This window comes from Elgaria multicarinata, chromosome 2, assembly GCF_023053635.1.
Source record: "Elgaria multicarinata webbii isolate HBS135686 ecotype San Diego chromosome 2, rElgMul1.1.pri, whole genome shotgun sequence".
In the NCBI taxonomy this organism is placed as follows: Eukaryota; Metazoa; Chordata; class Lepidosauria; order Squamata; family Anguidae; genus Elgaria; species Elgaria multicarinata.
This window is the reverse complement of record NC_086172.1, coordinates 123,541,560-123,569,092: the sequence shown is the minus strand read 5'-3', so window position 1 is coordinate 123,569,092 and position 27,533 is coordinate 123,541,560. Positions and strand designations below refer to the sequence as shown.

Below are 27,533 nucleotides of genomic sequence, written 5' to 3'. Positions count from 1 at the left end.
TTCAAGAAAAACAAATATAAAGCTTCTTTAGCTTTTTTGCTGAACTAGTTTCATGGTTCTTTGAATCCTGGGAACATGTTTGAAATTGAAAAACATATAAAACAAATAAATAATAAATATTGAAAACAAAATCAGAGCATTTTAATCAGTGATGGCTGGTATGTGTAATGGGCTCTTATACACTCTTGTTTCAGCATGTCAGAATACGGCATATATCATGTATAAAGGCAAAATATTACTTGAATGTTAATAATATAAAGATGAGATGATATCTTTTACAAAAAAATCATCTATAACTATACTGGCAAATGGAAATTAGTTTTATTTAGGATATTGTAGCAGTATGGTAATATAATTTGCATTCTTACAATGGAAAGGGTCAATAATCTTTGCAGAACAGCAGTCATTAACTTTAAGAAATCAAGAAAAAGAAGAAGTACTGCTATTCATGATAGCAAACATGTAAATAATTAGCTTATTTGGGCAGATGTACTACTGCGTCATACCAACAAAGGTTAACCAAACCTCTCTCTTTGATCGGAAGCTTCATTTGTCAATTTATCTAAAGATGATACTGATTCAAAATAGAGATTCCTGTTATATCAATTTCTAGGGTTTGGTAAAATAATATATCTGCCTCATTTTATCAATGTAAAATAATGTTTTATACATAATATAAAATAAGGCAGATATAATAGCAATCATAACTGAATGATAATTTGATTAAAATCACTGGAATGTATTTCCAAATAAATGAATTTAGGTTTCAGATGTTTGTTACTAATATACCATTAATAAGAAGAACCAAGCATAGGACATCTTATTGCAGTATTAAGCACATATTGTTTTGTGTCTAATGTGCTTCCATTATCAAAAGTATATGCATCCTGGAGGAATGCTAGAATTCTTAAACATTATCCTGCTGTTGGTAATATAGGAGTAATGTAGGTAAAACAATGTTTTGAATAAAGCCATTATATAAAAATAGGTGTGCTATAATGTTGGGAGATCATTTTACGGAGCAAGTTATTTCATCTAATCAAACTAAAATGTATTAACATTAATTTGCTCCATTGTCACATTTCATAACTCAATAGAAAATACTTAACGTCTTAATTAGCTATCCTTAATTTACTGAATGATGAAAATTACTGCAAACACATTAAATTGACAAAGGAAAAATGAAAGGCATAATGTGATACAACATAATATAACACCATTAATAATCTCCAGGTTCTGATTATGAAAAAAATGGCCCTGTCAAAGAAAACAGGTAATTAATCAATTAATACATATAATTCCAGAGGGCGTAAATTCCAGAGGGCATAAGAGTCAGACTAAATTGGGGTTCTTGGAGTTCTTTCCCCCTACAGGTGTTAATATAAAAAAGGAAAATAGTATCACCAGTGACACCAGTTATGAATGGGCATACATTTGGCACTGCACTGAAATGTCACAGATCTGCTGCTAACCTTGTTGCATCACAGCCTTTTGTACCCACCAAACATATTTTTTACATCTCTCTTTGTGTTTGCATGAGAGAGAGAGAGAGAGAGAGAGAGAGAGAGAGAGAGAGAGAGAGTCATGCCCCAGCTGGAGCAGTTCTCCTCTAAGGAGGAGCTAGAGCTTCCATAATTAGCAAACACAACAGAACCACCCTTGACAGGAGACTTGGGGTAGCCTGGAACCTCAGGGGAAATGGGCCTGAAGTATCAGTCTAGCCATTGCTGAAAATAGTATCTTTTTCTAGCTCCTACTGCCTTGTATCCTACAACTAAGGATGGTCACAGCACAATGTTGCAAATTTACTATCCTGTTCACTTTATGTTATGGCTGCTAAAAACTGTATCTGCAGGTTAAAAGCTCCATACTGCATCTGGGCATCAGTTAAAATGGCCTTCCCACCAACTAAGTGAAGACTAGTAATAAACTCCATAAAGCCTTTTTAAAATTGTCTCACCGAGAAAAAGATGGATGTATTTTCTATCTTATCCATATTAGCAGAAAGCACACTTAACTGAACTTTTACAGAATTTAATTTTCATTAATATAATACAGTATAATTTCTACCTTAACAACTCAACCCATGCTGTCTCCCAAACAATTAATCTTTTCCACATTTTGCAGGTTTAAATTTCTTACAAAGGGCTTTTGAACCCTTTCCCATTGAAATTAAATCTAGGACTAGTATTTCTAAAGCATACATTTAGACCTATGTTCAGATTTTTGTTCAGTTTATAATTAGGGTGTACGTTTAGGAAAGTGCTAATTGAGGCAGTCTTATGAATAGAAAACTTTTGTATTTCCAAGGGGGGCATCTGATCACATCACCTTTTGATCACCACTATTTATTTATTATTACATATATATCCCACTTTCCCCCCTCCAAGTTAGCTTACATAATTGTCCTCTCCATTTTAACTTCACAGCAACCTTGTGAGGTAGGTTAGGCTTAGAGTTACCCAGTGTGCTTCATGGCCCTGTGGGGACTTGAGCCTGGGTCTCCTGAGTCCCAATCAACTACACCATGCTGGGTCTCTTAACTAAAATCACTTTTTCTAGATGGGCCCAGCTCAATGAATTTTGCTTAATCACCACATCCTGCAGCAGTACCCAGTATCTAAGTCACATACCCTTGTTGTACATGGGCCCTCCTAATCTAATTGGTCACAACATAACTGTTATGTGTGAGTGTGTGCATGGTACAGTGAGCTATTGACTGTCATGGAAAGAAAAATTGTTTACTTGTAACTGTTGCGCTTCAAATGATCATTTGTGTAATCACACATACAGAATGTATTTGCAATTCTAGAAAAAGCATAAACTCTCTCATAATCTATTTGCATAATGTTATATCTTTTTTAAAAAAACATGTGCCAGATGGATGGCTGACCAACTTTTATATCGTCTGCACAACGTTGGCCCCACCTCGGCTGACCTGCTTTCCACACCACCAATCAAACTGGCCAACAGTCACCACTTTAAAGGGAATAAGATAAATTCATGGAAGGTAAGTGTATCAGTGGCAACAAGTCATGATGTCTATATGGAACTTCCACTGAATACCATGGGTAACAACAACAGGAAAGGGCTACTGTCTTCATGTCCACTTGTGGTCTTCTTAAAGGGATTGGATTGTGGGAAACAGGAGGCAGGACTAGATGGATCTGTAGACTGATCCATCAGGGCACTCCTTGTGTTTTTATTCCACACTCACTTTGTCCCTGCTAAAGTGGCAACCTATGCCTACAAGGCAAGAGTGTGCTAGTTCAACTCTCTAATACAAGCGGCTGAAATAGTATTGGTCTCAAATCAGTTGTTGAGTCAAATCATATAAGCTGTGTGATCACACTGGTAGAAGGACACTTGTGTCCGATACTATTCACACATTGAGGCACTAATAATTAAAATAGAAGAGTATATTAGCCATTTCTCAACAGTATTAACATTCATATTATGCAACTCAATTAACTACCATAATATTTTAAAGATTCTTTTTTGTTGTTCTACAATAAACCCTCATGATATACAATGGTTCCTACATTTACGCATGTGTATGTGTATATACCTTTATTATGTATGTATTGGAATATTTTTATACAGTACTTCCTTTCATCTTACAATACCAGGGTGGTATATAAATATAATAAAAAATCCAATACCATATACAATAAATCTAACAACTATAAGTAAATAGCAGGAAATCCTTCAAGTAGACCAGTCATTAGCTTAAGGCAAACCAACTTAAAAAGCTCAGGCAAAAAATAGGTTTGACATGGCACCAATGGTGTCAGTCACATCCTCCATGGAACAGAAGAGTCAAGGCAAGCTGATATAAGGAGAGGCACTCCTTCAGATATTTATGTCCCAAGCCATTTAGGGTCAATGCCTTATTACATTCTGGCTAGTTGTGTAGCAGAATCAACAGGGATACTCCACCAATTTCCTGTGTAAATTGTAGACCACTCAGTAGCCCATTGTGACAATTTTGCAGAACACTTTGCAGATAAAATCACTTATATCCATGCCAACTTGGATACCATAGCTGATACAGGTGTGTATGTTCTGTGTTTTAGAATTTTAAATTTTGTATACTCATTTTTATCTTAATTTTTTAGAATTTCTGTTAACTGCCCAGAGAGCCCTGGCTATGGGGGCGGTATAGAAGTGTAAATAAATAAATAAATAAATAAATAAATAATGCAGGTCCAGCTAATATAACTTTAGGCTCTACGTGTCCAGTTCTAATGGATAATTTTCAGTTTGTACAGCCTGAGGATATGGCTAGGATCCCTGGAGAGATGAGATCTATTATGCGTGGTTGACTTTTGCCTTTCCTGGCCTATAAAAGCATTTGGAGGGGACTCCCCAGCTGGCTAAGGGGAGTGATAAATGCCTCTTTACAAGAAGTTGTGATTCTATTATGACTAAGTAAGTAAGTGGTTTGTTTTCTGATTTCAAAAAAAATCCCTGAAATTATATTGGTTAATTTCTGATTGGTCTCTGTGATGAGGCAACAGGGGTCACTGTACAATCCCCTAGGTATTCTGAGTTGCCTAGAAGCAGTAGCCAACCAGTTAGGGCTGGTTCAACAGAAGAAAAGAGAATCAGAACAGGGGCTCTTTAAATTGATCCAAGACTCTGAGGGAGGAGGCACAGGACGGAAGCCTGAAGGCGAGAGGTTCAGAGGAGTGACTGAGCTGGTATAAAGAGGTTCATGAAGAGTGGCAAACCACAGCAATGGGAAGAAGTGAAGACTGGAAGACAAAGAAGGGTATAGGAGGAAGGGGAGAAGACCAGCTGGGTTTCCTTGAAGGCCAGAGTCCTACAGCAGAGGCAGGAACTAGTAAAGACAAAAGAGATCTACTTGTGCAGCCAGCAGCAGTCAGAAGCCCACAGCAACAAGTGGAAGAGAAACAACTTGCTTAATTCTCCAGCAAACTCAAAAACAGATCATTTTGACTCTGCAACTACTTATCAACCTCAGGCATTATGTAAGCAGTCCCTCAGATACTATAGCTACTGCTCTAGGTTTATGCACTATAAACCCACAAGCTACTTGCACTGTAAACATTCAAGCTGCTCCAGCAGGTACTTACCAGTACTGCTCTGAAAGTGTATGTCTCATCCGGTGTCTGTATATCCTGGATCCTGCAGACACTTAGGTTTATTGATGTAGAGACTGAGGTCTTATTCTGGAACTACTTGCTACACTTGCTGAGAGGAGATCCTAATTCAGAAGCAACTATATGACTAATCCTGTGCTATAACAGGAATTAATTAGGGTGACCATATGAAAAGGAGGACAGAGCTCCTATAACTTTAACAGTTGCATAGAAAAGGGAATTTCAGCAGATGACATTTGTATGCATGCAACACCTGGAGCAGATTGGTCTCCTAGTGAGGGAGAAAGATCCATTCAGCAATCTACTCTCCCTGCCCCTCCACAGCCTATGTTAGTGCTGTACTGTATACTCAGAGTGGACAAAGCTAGGAGAGATCTACTCTCCCAGCTCACCCACCCAGGTCTTTATGACACACACTAAGGTCAGCCCCTTCATCCTCAATTAAATTGTGAATGAGAGCTGTTTTACTGGGGACTGACTTGAAATTTCAAGCTGTTTCCCCAGGTTAAAAGGCAGGTTAACAAGGTAACCTGTTTGGGAGGAGGATGAGAAGAGTGGGGACACTTCTGAGATGTATTACTGCTCTTCCCCTCAACTCAGTAATCCAACTCCCTGCACTGTAGGTAATTCATATCCCCTTCAACAAGGAAATCTAATTCTGACCGCTGGGCCAGCAAGATATAACCTCCAACTCCATGAGTTTGGCACAAAACCAGATGAAACTGTCAAATGGGGAAAGGTCTCTCCTACCGGTTGGTGACACTGCTGGAAATTCTCCACTCTTTCCCAATGCAGCAATTAATAAGGATTAGGGGATTAGATGTAAACAGTCCTCAACTCTCCTCTGCTGTTCCAGATGCTGACTCTGAGCTTCTTGCCTACTTCATCTCTGTGTGTGTGTGTGTGTAAGTAGATATATCGTGTCACACAGCACTAATATAAAATATAGGAATTCAACTTAAGTCATATAGAAAAAATCCACAACATTTTACTATTACGATGAAGCAGAACATGAAACACTAAATAGGATTTGGCAGTTCAGAGAAAAAAATAAATTCCATCAGTTAAGTTGAAAAGTATCCAGAACTTAAGAAATTCTTATAAGGAAAGGATGGCAAAGGAGATTTTTGTCCTAGTAGGCCAAAAGCCCTTGAAGTTGACTACTGTAGATTTTATGCAGGGTTAAAAATACATAGGTCTGATAGAGGAACTAACAACAGAGTAGTGATGATATATGGTAACATTAGTCAGCAATAACAATTTATGGTAAGCAATGCAATAACAATAACTATAAATATTATGTAGCAAGGATGCTGGCTACTTGGCAGAGTTCTGAGCAGCAGTGGCAAGCAGTTGGACTGCATCAATAATGTAGTAGCAGCTAGCAGTAGCAAATTGTCATAAAGAATTTATTTTTTAGAGAGATATTGAAGTATTTTCAAAGGGGTAAATATAACAAATTACTTCAAGGTAAGAATAATGCAGGCATCCCATACAAAACCGCAAATCAGTAAAACATAGAATTTAAAGAAACAAACGTCTGAAGCTTAAAGCAAGGTTCTGCATTACACATATATAACTCATGTTATAAGGAAGTCTCATTACAAAATTACATTAGTTAGTGAGAGAGAATTTATATGTCATGTGGCAAAGTGGACTATAACTTAACTTATAGGTCAAGAGCTCCTGCCCCTTACCAGTAAGGCCACAGAGTTTTCCAGAAGGTCAGAGAGAATCATTTCCAGCACAGCAGGGGAGCTGTCCAACTATGGAATTACCTAAACCGCCCAGAGAGCTTCGGCTGTGGGGCGGTATATAAATGTAATTAAATAAAATAAATAAATAAATAAATAATAAACTGGGAGCTGAGCCAGATGAGGTATTTAGGTACCAAATAAGCAACTTTGTAGTCATTTCTACTGCTCCAGTACTTCATGGAACAGCAACAGGTTCCCAATCCTGAGCATGTGTTGATTCTGGCTTTCTCCTGCCAAGTAAGGCAGGAGAAAGGAGGCCCCTGCGCTACCAGATGGACACTTGAGTCTTCTGGACTAGACCTTTGCTCAGAAGCCACCACAGCTACTAATGTGATTTTTGAGGATCTATAGCTGAGAGATGGGAACAAGCAGGTTGCGCTGTGTCCCTTGAATCTGTGGCCTCTCGAACTGGAGTACCTTTCTGGGGGATGATCGGGGGGGGGGGGTCAGTCTCTGCTGTCTCCCTTTGATTTCTATAGATATTAGGATCAAAGGGATTTTCCTCTTCTGAGAAGATCTTGGATTTATTTATTTCATTTTTATACTGCACAATAGCCAAAGCTCTCTGGGCGGTTCCAGAGAGCTTCGGCTATTGTGGTCTGGTTCCTATAGAAAGGTGGTAGAGCATAAAAGGACCACAGATCAGCTGAACAAAGGACTTCTGAAATACTGTTTTTTTCACTGTTAGTTTAGTTTCCTTGTTCTAGTAAGAAAAAATATTATAGCACACAAAATAAGTAACAAATAATGAAAAGAAATAAATAAGCTGCCAGGTTTTTCTAAAAGAAAAAACAACAACATTATTATTTAAAGGTGTAGATGTAACAAGGCATATTAAGGACAAAGAAGTGGTATGCCACTAATTTCTGAAGCTAAAACAAAGAAGTATTTTTCTCTTTAGCAAACCTACTTAATTAGCTATGTGTAAGAGATGTAATTATACAATGTTTGATATGTACATTTAAATTTGTGATGTATGCACAACAATGAAAATGTATTTGAAGATTTATTTATTATACAGGTATTCTTGCTAGGGAACTAAGATTTTTATTTATTTAGATAGTGTCTTCAGTGTGCATAGTGCTTTACAGAGTACAAGAGAACAATCCCTGACCAAAGGAACTTGCAACGTAAAATTTGATGCAGGTGAAATTGAAGAGGTGGAGGTAAAACGGAGATAGAATATGCAATGGTTTCAATTACACATGCTTAAGCTTGATTACAGGCTTAGTTTGCTGTATGACGTGGGACCGGGGGGGGGGGGGATTACCCAAAGGCCTCATGTGGGTATTGGGGGAAGGCTTTGAATGAAGTAAGAAAGGTGGCATCACACAGGACTTCTGGAAGATAGTTCCCAGCCTATGGGGCAGGAAAGAAGAAAAGACAGAATCTTTTGAAAGAGCAGGAGCCAACTATTATTAGATATTCATGGTTTAGAAAAAGACTTAAAAGCATGCATCAAAGGGGGAAGTCCTTCAATGGCTACAGTTGGCATAGGAACAGGTATAAGTAATGATGAACAACATTTGTACTTTGGAGAAAAAATATATTTTGAGAAAACAGATGCACCAGATTGATTTTTGACATAGTAAGCTAGAAGATTCTCATAATAAATTATGCTGAAAATAAGGATAAAATGCAACAAATTCAGGAAATTTTAAATTATAAATGTTTATATATCTTAGCAAATATCCAAGGTAGGAAATTTTTCTAGCTTCTAACTATCCTTTATATAATTGGAGAAGAATTAACATGGTTAGAAGCTCCAGCTAAGGTGGGGGAAGTAAGAAAAGCAATTAAAAACATGAAAACAAATATGGCAGTTCATCTAGATCAGTTTTCAGAATATAAGCAAAACATACATATTTTGGCACCAATTTTAAGAAAAGGAATTAGTTTTTATTAGAAAATAACATTTCAGAGACATGGGGCATGTCTAGAAGGGGCGATATCCCGGGGATCATCCCTGTGCGGCCACATGACACACTGGGGATCATGGGAACAGGAAGGATAATCCTTCCCTTTCCCTGAGATATGGCCCTACACTTCTATCCCGACACCACGGGAGGTGTGGGCTGCTGTCCAGGTTTTGTCCCGGCTCGTCGCGAGTAACCGCGAGGAGCCGGGCAGAGGGCACAGAGCTCTTCGGTGGGTGGGGGGGGGGAGAAAGGATTTAAAAAACACACACAAAACAACACAAGCCCTGCACCTTTTCGTTGGAGTGCTCATTTTCAATTAAAAAAATCCCAAAAACAAAATGGCAGGCGCGATACCCTCTTCCTCCCAGAACATTGTGTGCAGCGTGTAGACTGAGGGGGAGGATCTTGTGATCAGCATATTGCGAGATCCTCCTCCCTCCAGGCCCTGGTCTAGACATGCCCATAGAGATGAGCAATAATAATACTTATTCCAAGACTACAAAAACACCCAAGGACAAATTGATATGAGTCTCATCTCTCTACTGAATGAGGAGTATAAGCTACTTGTATTAATTTTGGTAGCTTGATTAAATAAGACTTTTCCTCAATGTGTTGTAGAATATCAAATAGGTTTTATCTAACATAGATAACTATCAGTTAACATGAGGATAATATATATTTACTAAAGGATTATATTTACTAAAAGGGTTTTGATGTCTTTGACCTTTGCCAGAGTCAATCAGCAATTTTTGAAGTCAGTTATAAGGTTTGGGAAGCTGAAGAACTATGGGAGGAAAACTGGTTAAAAACATTTGAGAATACTTTATATATGGTTAAGCATATATATTTAGTAAGGTCTTAAGAAGGGAGGAAAAGATCACATGTTTAGAATGTAGTATACAAACTGGAATAATTTGGTATTCTACTAGAACTGATATTTAATTCAGAATGTACTCCATGGAAACAAAATTTAGAACAAATGATAAATTTACAAAATTATTAATTTATTCTGTAATTCATTAGCTGCTGGAAAGGAATGAATTGACAAAAGGAGTTAATTATGGTTTATACTGATTAAAGTCAAACTGTAGTATGATGTAATTGTGGACAAAACATGATTTTGTTGGATTATAGTAAAGAAAAACAGAGGAGAAATACAGATATATATTTTTAGAGAAATGTAAAGTGGGAATGAAGATGGACAGGATAAATATATATTATAAAGCATATGCTGATTATTAGGAGAAAAGATGATAGAACTTCAATATGTATGTCTCTCTTTCCTGTGAAGGGACTGGACAGTGAGGTTCTGAGAATAATTGGACAGTTGGAGGGAGGTTAACTGGGGTTAAGGAATAAGAGGGAAGTTATAGAAAAGGAGTATAGAGAAGCAGAGAGTGTAGAGAAGCTACTAGGAGGAGGGCTTTCTCTGTTGTGGCACCCCGGCTGTGGAACGAGCTCCCCAGAGAGGTCCGCCTGGCGCCTACACTGTATTCTTTTTGTCACCATCTGAAGACCTTTTTATTTTCTCAGTATTTTAACACCTAATTTAACTCAAATTTAAATTTTGCTGTTTTAATTCTGTATTGTAATCCTATATCAGTTTCTGCTGTGTGGGTTGTGCTTTTTATATTGTATTTTGTATTTGGGTTTTTAGATTGTTGGTTGTTTTATTATGTTCCTCATGATTTTAATCTTTGTGAACTGCCCAGAGAGCTTCAGCTATTGGGTGGTATAAAAAATGTAATAAATAAATAAATAAATAAATAAATAAATAAATAGTATCATGGGAAGATGGCCAGCCTGCAGCACCTCAACTTACATTTAGAATCATAGAATAGTAGAGTTGGAAGGGGTCTATAAGTCCATCGAGTCCAACCCCCTGACTCAATGCAGGAATTCACCTTAAAGTACCCCTGACAGATGGTTGTCCAGCTGCCTCTTGAAGGCCTCTAGTGTGGGAGAACCCACAACCTCCCTAGGTCATTGGTTCCATTATTGTACTGCTCTTACAGTCAGTAAGTTTTTCCTGATGTCCAGCCGGAATCTGGATTCCTGCATTTGCCACTACCTCTCAATTCATCCTAATTCCTGAGTGAGAGAAATTCCAAGTATTGCAAGTTGATTTTTAACCTGGGAGAGAGCAGCTACGGGCTAACTCCCCAGTCACTGCTGAGTAAATTCAGCCTTCCCCCCTTACCTCTCCTTGGTCAAGGTATGAAGCATGAAAGTAAGATTTATCACTCTGGCAAAATATTGTTCAATTGTCAAAAGTATACATTCAAATTTGGGTTCTAAATTTAAAAGGTTTATTGAGAATAAGGTGGCAATATAAGGCATGAGGGGGCAAATAGATAGGTACCATAAATAAGAAACAAAACAGTTTAAAATAGACATTTTTTAAGACTAATTTTGAACTGAGGAGCAAGGATCACCCATGCTGTTCAATAGCTGACAAATTTTCATAGAGAATAATCTCCTTTTTTTAACCTTGTGAAATCAGGGGAGGGGTTAACAGGAGAAGTGGATCCTCCAGTCAGGTATGGCCATATGGGTATGGACACACCTCTAGAGGTAAAGTTATAGCACTTGGTGCATGACATGTCCAACACAAAGAGAGATGGGCCATTGGCACTTTTAAACAGCACAGGAATGTGGAAATTAATTCAACACAGAACCATCAGAAATTCCACCCTGTTTACAACAAGGAGATCTTCTATTTATCTATTTCTATGTGTGGGGAAGGTGGGGAAATTTAACATAAGGAAGTTGGTTGATTTTGTGTAGAATGTTACAAATGTGTTGTTGCTTACCCAGTGTTACTTAGACCAAGTCAATACGCATGTCATTATTTCATAACAATAATTACATTATCTTTGTATACTTGAGGGTACACAGTAATGGAAGGAAATTTCTCAAGTGCTGGTAGCAGGTTGATAATACCAACAATAGACCTCACTGCCACAGAGTGAGATATCGTGATATTATGGAAGGTGAAAGAAAAGTGAGAATATTTTTCCAAAGTACATTATTGGCATGAGATTCATAGTAGTGGACATCTTATATTGTTCTGTTCTCATCAAGATAAAGAAGCACTCCTGAGAATCCTTTAATTCTAATGAGTTTTCCAGCTACGATGAAGGGCAAAAATTATTAATGGGCATTCTGTTATTTCCCCTCTCCCCTTAAGGTTGAGCAGAAATCCAGTAGTTTCCCCTGTCAAATTTTAAAAGAGTTTTTAGCAGATTACCACAGATTAATAAAGAATGTTTCCTGATACACTCTACTTCCTTTGTTGAAGCCTAATCCCTTTACCATTTACAAATCATATTGTTGCATAACAGCGAAATATAAGAGATGAGGTAAATAATCTTTTACTGCTGCCTCCTAAAGTTCATGAAGCCTCTTTCAACCACAAACAAACCTACACAATAATCATTGCAATTTCTTCTAAAGAATATTAGCAATCAAATATCTCAGTAATATATCCTAGAGGGCAGAGATCAGAATATCTATTCTACTTTATATGCATCCAAAAAATTCTCACTCTCTTTTTCAGCATAAAGAAACATACTTCATAACTACAGGTGCTCATTGCAGTGGGAATTTGGTGCAACACAATAATAAATTAAAATCATACTAAATAGTATGTAGAAGAAATTTAGAGAATTCAAAACACTTAACATATATTATCGTGAAACTACCTCCTCAGAGAGCTATATCTAATTATTATTTTTGTACACTACTTTTCCCCAAGAGGCTCAGAATGGATTTTATTCTTCTTAGCTGCCTCGCACATTTTTATGAAAAGGCAAGCCATAAATATAACAATAATAAATAATAAATATTTAAGATTCAAGGCAACCCTGTTCAGTGAGATTCGACAAAGATACAGTGATTTTCCTAAAGCCAGACAGAGAACTTCATGGTTGGACCTGAATTTAACATTTTTGTAAACCTCTTACGAGAGCTTTGGCTATTGGGTGGTATAAAAATGTAAAAAAGCAAACAAACAAAAAACGTACAACTCTCTGCTCTGTCCCAATGATTTTCCAGCTGTGTTCCAAGGAATCCTGGTGGGTTTTTTTTGGAAACTTATCAGAGGTTTCTCAATGAGATAAGCAATACCAAAAAAGATTCTCTAGAAAACATCTTCCTCATTACATGGCAGGGTGTTTTGTATTTTGTTTTATTTTGTTCTGTACAGCACCATGAAAACTTGATGGCCCTATATAAATAAATATTATTTATAATATTTATAAATAATAATAATACCAACTTTGATCTGCTCTGGGGTATATTCAGTATATTCAGTATATTCTAGAGCAATAGCAAGTCCTGACAGGCCTAGTCCAAGTCTTCGATGAACAGAGTGTGCACCCCACAACGTATCCCAGAATCTTCCATGATATACAGCAGTTCTTTATATTGTTCAAGACACAAAAGTTACTGTGGAAGATTCCCTGATACTAGAAAATTTCAAAATTATTGCTCCAGTCAGTGTACCACATTGGCTGTCCAGAAGCATGTCAGATATTACTGTACATTTTTACTGTTTCTATCAAAATCTAAGACCTGCGTAACGAAAGAATCGGAATAAATCCTATTACCGTCTTTCTTCAACTTTGCATAGGAAATGTACAGAAAAGCATAAGCAAATGCCAAAAGAAAATGGAAGTGTGTGGTAAGAGAGCGAAGAATGAACAGAACAATAGCTACAATTTCATTGAAATTCCAAGTTATTAGAGAATGATATGGGATAACAGCAGCAGCCCTTGCATCTTTGTTATTGTGTTCAGGATCTATACCTCACATTGAGTCCATTCTATCTGCCTCCAAAACCGGGCAAGTAGCTTGGGTTTTTGTTAGGCACACAGGTAAATATACCATTGTACAATCCCTTTCTTGTTGTTCCTTAACAGATGCCATCTTTAGCTTCAGTAGTGGGCGGTGCTCATTGGGGCTGGTGGGATGAATGGTAAGGTCCCCATAGGCAAAGCCAAGAGGGTCACTGTAGGAAGAGCTAACTAAATAGAGGCCTTAGCTAGACCTAAGGTTCATCCCGGGATCGTCCTGGGGTCATCCCTGTGCATCTAAATGACACACAGGGGATCCCAGGAGCAGGCAGGGACGATCCTGGGATAAACCTTAGGTCTAGCTAAGGCCTTAGTTTTCTACCCATCCTCCTCTATTGCAAAAAGCCCTACACAGGAACAGATAAAAGCAGTCTGTTGCAAAGGGGAAAACTGGGGCAAATTAACTTTACGATCATGCCTACAAAGCAGAGTGTATGTGCATGGGAGAGATTCCATACATCAACACAGGAAAGAAGTCTTTTGAATCCACATCAGCACTACACAAAAAACACAAACTGAAACAAGCTAACTTCAAGATTATGAGTTAAAAAACAAAGGCTTGATGGGGTTATCCACACAATTGTACAAAAACACTCATTTGTACCAACATTTTTCTGTTCTAGAAACACACATACACACACCACTGTTTCACAACAAAGGGAAACTGAGGCCTTAGCTAGACCTACCGGTAAGTCCGTGACAAAGGAGGGGAGGTCCCGCAATGCGAGTATCACGGGATGTCACCCTCGTTTACACGTCAGGTGTGGAGACCTCTGGAGGAGAGGCGTCGTGCCCGCCATTTTTTATTTTTTAAAGGAACGGAGCACACAAACGCTCATGTGCAAAGGTATATTGTTGTTTTTTAGCTTCATTTCCCTGCTCCCCCCACCCTAGCCCTGATGGGTGCAGCGCTCCTGGCTCCACGTGAGTAATTGCGCGGAGCCAGGAAAAGCCGCGGAAACGGGCCACACGCTTGCGGTCTTGGGCTCAGCCTGAGACCACGGGAAAAAGCGGGCCCAGAGTGTAGGGCTTTATCCTGGGGCCAGGGAGGGATGATCCCTCCCTGAGCCCGAGATCCCGTGCATCATTTGGACGCATAGGGGCGATCCCAAGTATCAGCCTGGGATAATCGCTGGTCTAGCAAAGGCCTGAGTCAAGTGGCATTAAGCTCATGGATACAAAGTAGGCCAGGGCACAATCCACAAAGCCACAAAAAAAATATCCTTTGGGGCCATATTTTACTAGTCTAGCACAAATCCCCATGATTTGTGTTACTTGAAACTGAGTCAAGTAACATTAAGATCATGACAGCAAGAGTTCAAGACCAAGAGAGCAAAATGGGGTGTGCATGGAATCTACACACCCACACTCTTTTGGCGCATGTCAGCCAGTAGAGTTGACACAAGATCGAGTTGGCTCTGCGAGGGCAGTGAATGAGGAGTAAATCCATAGGTGCGAGGTTAGGGCCGCATCTGAATGTTTGCGAGTGCCTGGAAAGTATGCTTTCTGGAGCCTCTATAAAGTGCGCAATTCCCCCAGGTACCCTTGTGTTAATAGGGCTCAGCAGAGGCTCACACAGCCTGGCTCGTTGTAGCGGTTCACGTGAGCAGGGCATATGAATGCTCACAGGGTGGGCCATGGCCGCATCTGCTCAAAGGAGAACAGGACTGAAGACCAGCAGCAAGCATGCCATACTTTCTAGTAAGTTGCTGGAGAGTGAGCCTGGAGGTTATCTTTTTAAGATCTGAGAGAGGTGGGAGAGTACTGTTGCCTCCACACATAATATAGGACTGCCTCTGTCTAGCACTCCCTTAAGGAACTCTGGCTACACTTACGCAAACAGACAAATTTTCTATCTAAAATTTCAGACAGTTCCAGACCTTCTGGACAAAGTTCCACATACATAATTTGTTTTGTTTTAATTTCATTTGTCACTGAACACTACCCTGAGTGTTAGAACGACAAATATGAAATTATTTAAATAAATAAAATCTGAAGGTAAAATATAGAAATAATTGTATTAATTAACTCTCAAAACAGTTTATGCACCGTCAGCTTGATATGTATATGTAAAACTAATAACAATAATCCCCAGACTTTTAAACTGCTAGAATTTCATGACTATACTTTGCATGAGGCTAGAATTGTGTTAATCCAGAATCTAGATCTATAATTTATATTAGAATACATTAGCGTAATGCTTTTCACTAGAGATCTACCAGACTGATTTTGCTCATTTTTAAAAAATAAAAGTTGAGCAGTGTAGATGTGCAGAATTTGAAAAAAATTCAAATCTTGAGATTTAATAGCAAAACAGTATGTTTATTTGCTCCATTCCAAGCAGTCTCCTATTGCTCTATGGTTCCGTGCCGACTTATTTGCTCCACGCCAAACAGCACCTCATCTGATATCACGTGTTTTCAATGTGAAAATTAAAGAAATGCAAAATGATCTTTTTAAAAAGAATGCACCATACAGCACTTAATCTGTCATCACGTGTTTTTGTTCCAGTCACAAGAGAAATGGCTAAATATATTTTCATCCAATCATTCTCAGACTACTAGTGCCTGTGTCAAGTGGTGACATGGGCACTAGTAATTTATACTAGTAATAAAGTAGGGTGTATGTCCCCAGCCCTCCATGGGAAAGGAATCCCCAACATTAACTCCCTTTCACATGCCACACCCATGAAGACTGTGGGAGATGCCAGTCTTGGCTGCCACATGGTGGTGCCAGACGAGTTCCTTCCTCTGTGCTGAGAGAGGCATGGAGCTCCACTGTTTGCAAGCTGTTTGGCACCGAGCATGCACAGGCAGTTCTTATTATTCACTTTAAGAAACTCAGCCTAGAATAGTAAAGGCTTGAAGACATTGCAGGACAAATGAGCAAGTGATCTCGCCATTGGTGCAGCAGTATTAAATAACGTACTCTGGTCCAGATTTAGCAACACCACTGAATCAAGCAGCACATGCTTAATTAACTCATGATTGGCTCGGGCAGGCACAGAAATGTAGATATGAATGCACACCCCAAACAAAGAATGGTTTCCCTCCAGTTGAGACTTAATCATCAACATCAAATTTCCCAATTTTTAAGCATCACAATTTTGAGGCATAGCACTGCCCTGTTTAGATGCCCATCCCAATCCAACCCTTTCAAGACCCTTGGTAGCTTTACTGACAAGTCATCTCAATTTATGGTAAGTAGCCCAAAACCATCATTGACTTTGCCCAAGTCTTTACTTCTCTTTTTTGTTCCATTGTCATTTTCTGGCGCAGAGTTTTGTCCTTTTGCAGTCTTTGTTCAAACCTGTTAAGAACGCTGTACTGTAGGTCCACAGTATTCCTGGCCTCACCATTTTGCTGCTGAAATTGCTAAAGGTTATGGCCACCTGAGGCAAGCACCCTTTGTTAAAAATACTTTGGTTGTGTGACAAGCCCATTTAGTCCTGGTTGTGTCCATTGGCTTTTGCCCGTTCTGCTGAAATCTCTACGTCATGGAACTTGGGGTTCTGTCTGAGCCTCGTCAGACATTTTCCTCCAGAGCATGCGCTCTGTTCACCTGAGTCCCCACTTTAGCTGAAGCAGTGACCTCCTTGCAGCTTCTTTCAAGGACCCATATTCTTTGCTGAAGCAAGTTTCACCACACTCCATCTTCTCCTACAGGACAGAACTAATGAGATCCTAGGAAAGGTACTTTTAAACCCTCTCCTAAAACCATGTGTGTGTGTGTGTGTGAGAGAGAGAGAGAGAGAGAGAGAGAGAGAGAGAAGGTGGTTCCTGCATGGGTTGAGAAAGGCCTAAGAGAAGGGGAATTCTCACTAAGATAGGGGCAGAAACACCACAGTTTGAAGTTGACTTTTGGACCAAGGCATGTTAGAAAAGCCACAAGCTGGGGTCCAGGTGGGTTTTGTGCCTCAGTTTGATGAAGGACACAGCGTCTAAGCACAGAGCTTCTTCCTGTAGCATCAAACCATGATTTGCTATTATGCATGAACAATCATAAAGATGAACAGTTAAGTGGAAAAAAGTGAAAAGGTTAAACACAAGAGGAATGTAATAAACATGATATAAAGTGGAAGAACATAGAGCCAATAAAATGTAGAAAGGCAAAATAATAATAATAATGCACAGAGACAGATTCCTAAAAGTTTAGAAATAGCAAACCCACATCCTAAATGCAGTTAGGGTGAATTTATAAGGCCATTTTGACTTCCACAGAACGAAGCTATCCTTTCTAGTTAGTGTCAAGTATGCATATTCTTCTTAGTACTTTTAACATTTCATTTTGGGATTAGATTGTAGACCAACACAGATTCAAAACGGTGATTGGCTTGGCATACAATCCAAACCCGTACTGATCAATTCAGAACACCAAATCTAGGGGAAAATGCAGCTCTGACAACTAACAAAAAATTAATACACTAAAGTACTACTCATTTTTAAAGAAGCAACAAAATAAATATTAACACACTGAGAAATGGACGAGTAAATCCCAAAATCAATTTTTTCTTTATCCTTTGTGCCTTCCACAGAATTCTCTCTCTGAGCTCTCTCATTCTGTTTTTAAATTTTAATTTATTGGATTATGACTATGCAGCAAATATTCTTCAGCACTAATACTTATAAATTATGCTGCCAGACAGGACACAAAAATGTTAGCATAGTGGAAAAATGGGTAGTAGCTATATGAGAGGAAGAATATAAAATATATTTGAAGTACATTTGCACCCTTAGAGGTCTAAATGTCAGAATGCCCTAACTCATACAAAATGTAAGATAAAGAAACCCAAAGAATAAATTATTCATCACTGTAGCCCTTTCTGCTAATCTACCTACCTGCTAACAGAAGTAACTTGCAGTTATACTGAACACATTATTCTTCCTCAGCTTTTTATCATAATTTTCATCTTTAAAATGTTTCAAACACAAAGCAGAAAAATGACCATATCCAACTAAATCTGGATACGGTACTCATATTGGAGAGAAGTCGTGTCATGAGATATATAATTACCACAACTAGTTAAACCCTGCTTTCAAATGCCATCAAACTACATTGCTGCAAGTCAGTCCTGCAAGAAAATGTTCCATAAAATTCCAAAGCTTGGATGCCAATGGACATTTTCCACTCTCAGAAGAAAGGACGTGGATATTTCCCCTGCTTGCAGCCAGGATATGTCAGCCATGGAAATCACCCTTCCTTGCCAGGCTGTCCAAGCCTGCGCACAAGCAAAGTGACACAGACTTTGAGTGGTATGCATGCTCAGAACATGCATACCACTTCCTCATCACGTCCCTCAAGACGGTTTGCCCTCAACTGTCAAAATGTGCCTCATGCTATGAGTGGGCAGCTCAGCAGAACCACACCCTGGCATTCACCACTGTTCCCTACTCTCTCCCACTCCCCTTTCCCTCAGGTGAGTACATGCACACACAGTTCCTTTATCTATTTCTTGAGGGGGAGAGGATTATCCCTTCTGCATATGTTGTGGCTCGCCTGAATATGCAGAAAACTCTGGTTTGTTTGCAGGTAGCTTTTTTCATCTCCATAGGGTCACCCAAGTTCAGCATAATATTAGCCAAGTATCACAACATCACCACTTCCAAGACGCAGTTCAGTGGGGCTTAGAAAAGGAACATCGTAAAAACTAAACAGGGTGCAGCTCGGTAATTTTAGATCTTGGACTTAATAGTATTATGGAGGCCCCTTTTAGAAGGCCATGTGAATGACTTCAATTGTGAAGTGCACAACTAACATTTCTATTCACTCCCTACCACCATTCCATGCTTTCCTACTGTTTCTACATTGCTAATATGTTAGAATAATGACTACAACAAGAGTGTGTGCCAACCCCAATTTTATGAGCATGTGCAGTTTTTATTTTAAACCCACTTAAATCATAGAACCATCATGGCTACATGAATAAAATGGAGTTTGCTTCTGCTGTCTCAGTCACCTACTGCTCTCTGGATGGTCATTGAGTGGAGGGGCTGTGGGATCCTGAACGTTTGCCCCAAGGTCTAGTCCTAGCAGCACCACTGTTTTTGAACTATCCTGAAACTTTTCTATCCAAATATTTCTACTTTAGATAGTGATTATTCTGTTGTGTGTATTACATCCACTTCTCAAGGAATAATTCAATTGCTTGGAAAGTTAATTGATGCTTATCTTTTAGAGAGAAGTTCTTAGCCTCATCCAACCTCCATTTTTTAAATAGTGATTTTTAAGACTGATAAAATACTTTAGTATAAAGGTACAGCTACATACAATGAATAATTACTAGTGTGTTTAGACTATACAAAGAGTAATAAGATAAATTTATTATAATCCAGATTAATCCCAACTCTTCCCACTCCCAACACACACAATACCACATATAAATGTAGACCGCCTCTACATTTGATGTACTAATTCTGACAACTCGTATGCAACAGAAATCGACATGAAAGTTCCAGTCTTCATGATGGATGAATCAGTATTAAATGCGGAGCTTGTTTTCCCAATTCATTTGCACGTGCAGCAACATGGGAATCACTTCAGCATGATATGTGGATTATGTGATCACATGGGTCTTTCCACCTAATTAATAGCCTTCCTCCCAACAGAATTCCAATGGCATTGGGATGATTTGCACATGCAATCTCCTTATTCACATATAGTCCCCTGCTTTGTGGGTTTACACCTCACAGAAGCAGCTCCCACACTACTGGCTGCATGTGTGAAGGAGACCCAACTTTGAATTGCTTGAGCATCCCCTCCTATAACACACACAAGACCCCACAGTGCCCAAGTGTCTCAAAGGAAAAGAGTAGAAGCAGGGTCACCATGGCCTGAAAACATAAAGTTTCCTGTGGGAATACTCTTAGGGAAGGAAAAATCCTTTAAAAATAGAGGGAATTGGAATGGACTAGTACTTTTCCTTTTGGCTAAACCAAGGCATGTGCTCGGTGGGGCTGGAAAGGTCCTTACACCTTCTCTGGTAACTATTCACACCTTCCTAGTGAGGCTTACCTTATACTCTGACAAGCAATACAGTAGAAGAATCTGTGTCCTACTCATTCATATGCCTACCAATAATGAAAGTAAGATATGCAGGAACAATGGAAAGTAGCCTATGCGCAAAACACAAGCCTCCTGTTGGCAGGAGAGTAAAACCATCTGATCACTTTTGAACCTTTTGAGAGGTATTTTTGGTTTTAGAGATGGAACATTTGATATTATATTAAATAGGAACATTCTAAAGCATCATATATAGAACAAAATACTTTAGAAATACAGATGGTTTTAAAGACAAAACTATCTCACCTCTGGTGTGACATCCCTTGGTGCGAACCCTGTTCCTCCAGTTGTTAAAATCAAGTTAAGTTCCTTTTCATCACACCAGTCTATCAGTGTCTCCTGAAAAAGAAGAACAAAATAATTACATTTTATTTGTTCCCAGTCCACTGAAACACAGATCCTCTGGCTTTCAGAACCTCAATAGGTTTATACAAAAGTTTGTTTTAAAAGGAATAAATAATTTTGTGTACAATACAATTCCCCTAGACCACACTATGTACCTGCATACAGATATTCTCTTGTAGAGTGGCGATTAACCTTGCAAACCTTTCAACATATCACATTCATCCACATGTACTCCAGATTTGATTCTATAGAGTTAGGTAGTGCTGTGATTTGCTACTGTCATCTGAATAGTCCTTCAAAATGGGCTTCATACTGTGATCAAATAATAAATGAGAGAGAAAATTCAAACCTGTTCATCTTATTTGATTAACTATGATTTTATCTACTTTATACCTAATCCTAAATATAGATACGTATGTAAACCTCATTTAAATTGTGTGTGTGTGTGTGTGTGTGTGTGTGTGTGTGAAGAGATAATAAAACTGCAAATTCTTTCAATGCTCTCAAATTCCAAAAATATCTCAAATGTAGGCTGACAGCCCTCAGAATGGAATTGCTCTTCTTATATTATCAGTTATATTATCTCTTTTCACCAAGAAAGTGCGTAAAACGTTTGGTTTACCAATTTCAAAGTTCCCAACACTGAATAAACAAAACTGTTTAGTTTTATAAATCCCACCATCCTGTTCTGAGAAAAGGAATATTAGCTCATAATCCAGAGCAAGAAAACAGGAGCAGCAAACAGGGATTTTTAAGTAGGAGAGGTTGAAGAGGCAAAGAAGGCCTGTTGCCATGTGCTCTGCCACATGGTCCAAGTGGGAAGGGCTTCTGCTGCTTGAGCGTAATCCCTGAGCTAGTCAGAGATGGGGACAGTGGCTACACAGATCGAAGTTGCTTGCCAGTCCCAGGGAGCTCACAATCAAGTGAACAGGAAGAGCAAATACGGAGCTTTAAGTAGGAGTTTAGCAGGAGAACTTGAGCGGTAATCCAGGAAGGCTGTATCACTACCTACAGAGAACTAAGAAACATGACTGGGAATGGAGCTGCAAATTTTGTGCTATGGGGTAAGATGCAAGATGAAAATTTTGTAGTAAGATAACTACAGCTAAAGCAAATGCAAGCTGGAATCCCTGCTGGAAGAAAAAGTACAAGGGCTTGAAGTGTGCCTAACCACACTTCAACATCACGAAGATTAAGTACTTCCGGACAGAACACACGGAGCACTTCTGGAAGGACAACAGGAAAGGGCAATTTCTAAAAAAGAGGGAGGAAATCAGACACAGGAGCAAATATGGAAAAATGTCGCAAATAGAAACAAGATGAACAGGAAGTATCCTGTTTTTTCCAGCTGTGAGTTCAATTCCCGGACCTCCCCACAGACCAGGAGTGGGCGACAAACAAAAACTACAACTCCCAGCATGCCTTCTGCCGAGAGCCGCAACCTCCTTCCCTTAATGTTGGCTTGTTGTTTTCTGTTATAACTAAACCACAACATTCCAAGACAGATGCAAGAATTACTGAATAAAGTTTATGATTTTTATGCAAAAGCCTGGCTTTACTATTGAAACAGAAGAGTGAATGGAGGAATGACTGGCAACTAAGACTAGAATGGAATTTATTTATTTATTTATTTATGGTGGGTGGAGTTAGTGGCAGTTGGGGAAAGTCAGTTAGTGGGGGCCGAGTTAGGACTGAGAGATAGTGATGCCAGTACTACACCTCCCAGCATGCTTTGGGTGGCCCGCAGGTGCCCATGTCCTCTGAGAGGCGCTTTCCAGTGCTATTGTGGCTGATGCTGCTCCTTGACACAGCATCGAGGGGTAGCATTGCCAAGGAGGGAGGTAAGCGGCTGTCAGTGGACACGCACAACGCCAGCCAAGTTCTGCTGGGACTGCCTCAGCCCACACTTCTAACCCACAAACTGCTCCATCAGGAGCCTGTACTGAAGGGCCAGGACTGTGTCGGGCACTTGCCCCCCTGATGGCCGCAGAGAGATTTCATCTCTCTGATGAATGTGCCAAGGGTTAAAAGATGGCTTCTCTGCCAAAGGGTGGCTACAAGTGGCTACATACCAGATTTGCATCCCTTAATGGTGGACATCATGTCCTAGCAGACAAAGGGAAAAACTTTCGACCAATAGAGCATTAAATGTAACCTATGACTCATTGAGATTGTGCACCTTAACTTGAAAATTGAATGTAACTTAACTTGCTAATCCAGAACTGACCAACAGAAGGGTTAGAAAGAGACTAACACCCTCTTGTAGTCAGGGCCTATATATACTGTGAGATTCCTTTATTCTGTATGCCTCCATTTTATGGAACCGGAGAGCGCCCCAATACTGCAGTATCAGAAGTAAATAGATTAAGTGTATTTTCCAGCCTCATGTGTTTGATTGGCTATTAACATGCCGGGTAAGCGGGCCTTTAAAGCCCTGTTGTTAAGGGACAACACCTCTTTGTCAAGCCTGTTTCTGGTTATGCACAGAGTGTTTCCCTTTCCTCCTCCTTAAGGGTGAAGGCTGCATGTGTGCTTCCCTCAGTTTCTGAGAAAACCGATATCAGGAGGGGGTGCCTTTGAGCATATCCAGAGTTCAGCCTCTCAAACACATGCTGTTGTATCTAGTTATGATTTTAAAACCACACATGGCAGGTGGAAGGAGGCATCGCAAATGGGTGCAGCCCATTTATGTAGGTTGTTTCCTTTTATGTGGAATTGGGTTGACTGACTTTAGGAATCACAATGGCTGCCAAAGGCCAGTAAATCTGTCCTCCTACCCAAAGCATGCTGGGAGATGTAGGCGTAAACCTAGGTTTTTATTAAATTCTTTAAAAAATACTTAAAACCCCAATATTCATGTTTTAAGATTTTTTCTGATCCATGTACATGAAGTCCTGTCTGGGTGAACAGCATTAAGGCAGTTACCATATGCAGAAGTGGGTAAACATTTAGGGACATACATGACACACACATACTTTCCGCTTTATAGGTAGAGACAAGCCCAACGCGCTTCGGCCTCTGGCTTTCTGTTAGGCCTTCTTCAGGGGATTGTGATAATGTCTGCAGAAATTATTTACAACAGAATTGCTTTTGTCTGTCCACTGGTGACTAGAAGGCCTCAGGGCTCAGCCCAAGAGTCTGTTTTCATTAGCAGAACTGAGTCTTGGAATGTGGGAAGAAATGCTTTTCCTTCACCAGTGAGAAAATTGAGATATGTGTATCTGTACATATTTTTAAGAGGCCTTCAGTCATTAGTTTCCCTTTCCTTTCTGGAGGCCTTGGCAGGGCATCTATTTAATTCTCTCTTTGAGTGGGCTTTGGAGCCAGGCAGTCTGGTGTGTGGGTCCTCAGGAGTTAGTCTTCCCCTAAGCGTTTTAACAATAAAGGAAACTGTCATTGTTACTTGGCAGTCAAGGCCTAGGGTGAGCTGCTAGTTGCGCAGGTAACCTCACCTAGGATTACCATATGAAAAGGAGGACAAGGCTCTTGTATCTTTAACAGTAATGTAGAAAAGGGAATTTCAGCAGGTGTCAATTGAAGAGGGTGAAAATCCCTTTTCATCACAACAGTTAAAGCTGCAGAAGCCCTGCCCTCTTTTTATCTGGCCACTCTACTATAGCTAGTGTAGCTTTAACTGTTGTGATGAAGAGGGAATTTCACCCTCTTCAATTGACACCTGCTGAAATTCCTTTTTCTACATTACTGTTAAAGACACAGGAGCCCTGTCCTCCTTTTCATATGGTCACCTTAGCTCACCCCCATATTGACCATGCTCGAGGGACACTACACAAATGAAGCCTCCTATCTCCCCACATACCAATAATTTAGGAGGAGGTTGCTTAGCTCAGGATCGCTTTGTAGACCTTTTAGAGGTGAGATATAAATGGTTTCATAAATATAAGTTGTTTTCTACCACAAAAACACACATTTGATTTTCTCTTTGTTTCTACCATATATTCACTAATTCCAGCAACTGAATTCACAAAATAAATATGTATTTTCCATCTGTTTTTAAAAACAACTTTATCAGCACAAGTGAAAGTAGGTAATTGTTCCCTTATAAAACTCATATTTGGTTGAAATGGTTTATAATTAAATAAAGGGAGCAACAGTATTCTGCACCAACTGAGTTTCTTAATCATCATCATCATCATCATCATCATCATCATCATCATCATCATCATCATCAAAGGAAGCACCTAATATAATGCACTGAAGTAAATCTAATGTAGATATTACCAGCAACTGATAACTTTAACACGGCTATCTCCATCCAGGATGGGTTGCATCTGATACAAAAGCCAAATGAAATGGAAGAAGCAAATTTGGAAAGAATGAGAAAATCATGATCCAAGCTCAAAAACCTCATCCTAGGCTAGACCTATATATCTTCCTTCTCTCATTAGATTAACAAATTGTAATTTTTCTGAGGAATTAATTTGGCAAAACTCACAATTTCAGCGTAAATTTGGAAGACAACAGGCATAGAGTTTACCTGCAGAGCTTCTATTTTGACCACAAAACAGGTAAACAATATAGTGAAGGATGGAGATGGAAAACAAAGCAGTCCAAATACACATGCATTTGTGAATTGCTTGTTTCTAAACAAGCTAGAACTGCTTGTTCATTTTTAAAAGAAAATTTCATACTTAATTGTTGGTTTAAAATAAACAGCAAGATCAACCACAGCTACTTAAGTAGATGGCCATACTAATATAGTAAAGTACTGGTCTTGCTCTACATTGTTTCTGTTTCATAAATCTTATTCTTTGAGAGACTAATTTGTTAAAAGTTATACAAACTTCAGATCCCCTACTTGGAATTTGATTTTCAACCAATTAAAAATTAAATAAATTAAATTGCTCCTCCTTGCCAGTTATTTTTCCCAGCAGGGTTGCAAGCATCTGATATACAGCCCTATGATTATTCCCAGAACATTTTAGGCTAAAACAGCAATTATAGATTACAATGCAAGAAAATAGCTCCATGATTCAAGAATAGCTTGCCTCTAGATGTAAACCAGAATTTCTTTCCTCATGAATTTGTATATGTCATTTCTCTTTCAAATCAACATTTCAAAGAGATGAAACTCTGGACAAGAGACTTGCTTCTAAGACAACAGACAGATTTACTGGGTAAACATTTTATTATCACCAAATTAGTACCAATTATAGACAGTTTTGTAAAACAACCAGAAATAAACAAACTGGAAACAGTCAAGGGGTAGATTCCCAATGAAAAGGACCTCAACAGTTAAAGGTATTAGATAATAGGAACATTTCTGCATGCTTCCAGATATTAGCAGATGACAGAGAATGTGTTGTATGAACAGCCACTTGTCTTGTTCCTCCACCTAGCTTGATCGGTTACTTTCTCCTACCCCCTTCTCTTCGCCTCTGTAACAAGCAACATATGCTCTCTCCCTGAGGGAAGCAAGTAACCAGGTCTTATGCCTTTGCTTACTTACACTCATGCACTCAACTTTAGGGGGTGCTTGTAGTTAAAACAGTATTAGTATTAAAGGAAATAAACACAGGCTAGAGCCAGTTTAGAGGAAGTTAATTCCAACTTACTTTATTACATTGTTATATTTTCAGCACCAGATGAAGACTTTTCTCTTCTCCCAGGCATTTAACAGCATATGTTGAGTTGTTAATCTGACCCCATAATAGTTGTTTTAAATGGATATTGTCTGTTTTAATGCTTTTTATGGTTTTTAAATTTTATATATTGGTTTTTAATGTTCAATGTTTTAATCTTTGTAAACTGCCCAGAGAGCTTCGGCTATCGGGTGGTACATATAAATGTAATAAATTTATTTATTTATTGCATTTCTATACTGCCCAATAGCCGAAGCTTTAATATTAAATGCTGTTTTGCCATGCTTTTTTTGTATAAAGCAACCTTGCTGTAAGTCACACCAGACTTTCCAACAAAAGGCTAACCACTTCACTGAAGCATAAAAGTAAACAATTTGCAACTTCAATGCAAAGTAAGGGACATGTTCTGTTCTGCAAACCAAAAGAGCCTTCAGTTTATGCTGTCATCACAATCAAAGGAGACCACATTACTACTATGGAAAGATAGCTCAATATGGCCAAATAATTATTTCCTTTGCTAACATAAACCTTCATCAACAATGCCTACTGTGGTTGATTTATGGGCTGATCTATGCTGGCAGTGGGTCCTGGACCCAATGTTTACTGGTTGGAGACAGAGGACATCATCTTGGGGAGGCACGCAACGGCTTGCCAACCTGCCCTCATGTTCCTGGGCTGCTGCCGTGGATGTAACTCACAGCAATAGCAAGGAATATCCTGTGTGTGGCAGGACCAGCAGGTAAAACCAAGTTAAAGATCCATCTTCCTTGCAGCAAGTTCAAGTGGGCCCTCCCTTGCCTGCTAACTCATCTGTGTAGTAGACCCGAGTTAATCTCTCATAGATTAGAACAGAGGAAGATACAACAATTTG

General features: G+C 39.1%; 1 protein-coding gene across 14 annotated transcripts in view; it reads right to left on the bottom strand.

Annotated features, from left to right (window-relative positions):
• GPHN (gephyrin) overlaps window positions 1-27,533 on the bottom strand; it is a 310,420-nt gene that overhangs the window by 177,260 nt on the left and 105,627 nt on the right. For 12 of the 14 annotated variants that reach the window (XM_063117550.1, XM_063117551.1, XM_063117554.1 and 9 more), the window contains exon 4: window positions 20,964-21,056. In XM_063117550.1, the coding sequence (XP_062973620.1) occupies window positions 20,964-21,056 (93 nt within the window). Of the gene's footprint in view, window positions 1-20,963; window positions 21,057-27,533 lie in introns of those variants that run through there. The other 2 variants (XM_063117563.1, XM_063117564.1) reach the window with 1 other exon arrangement.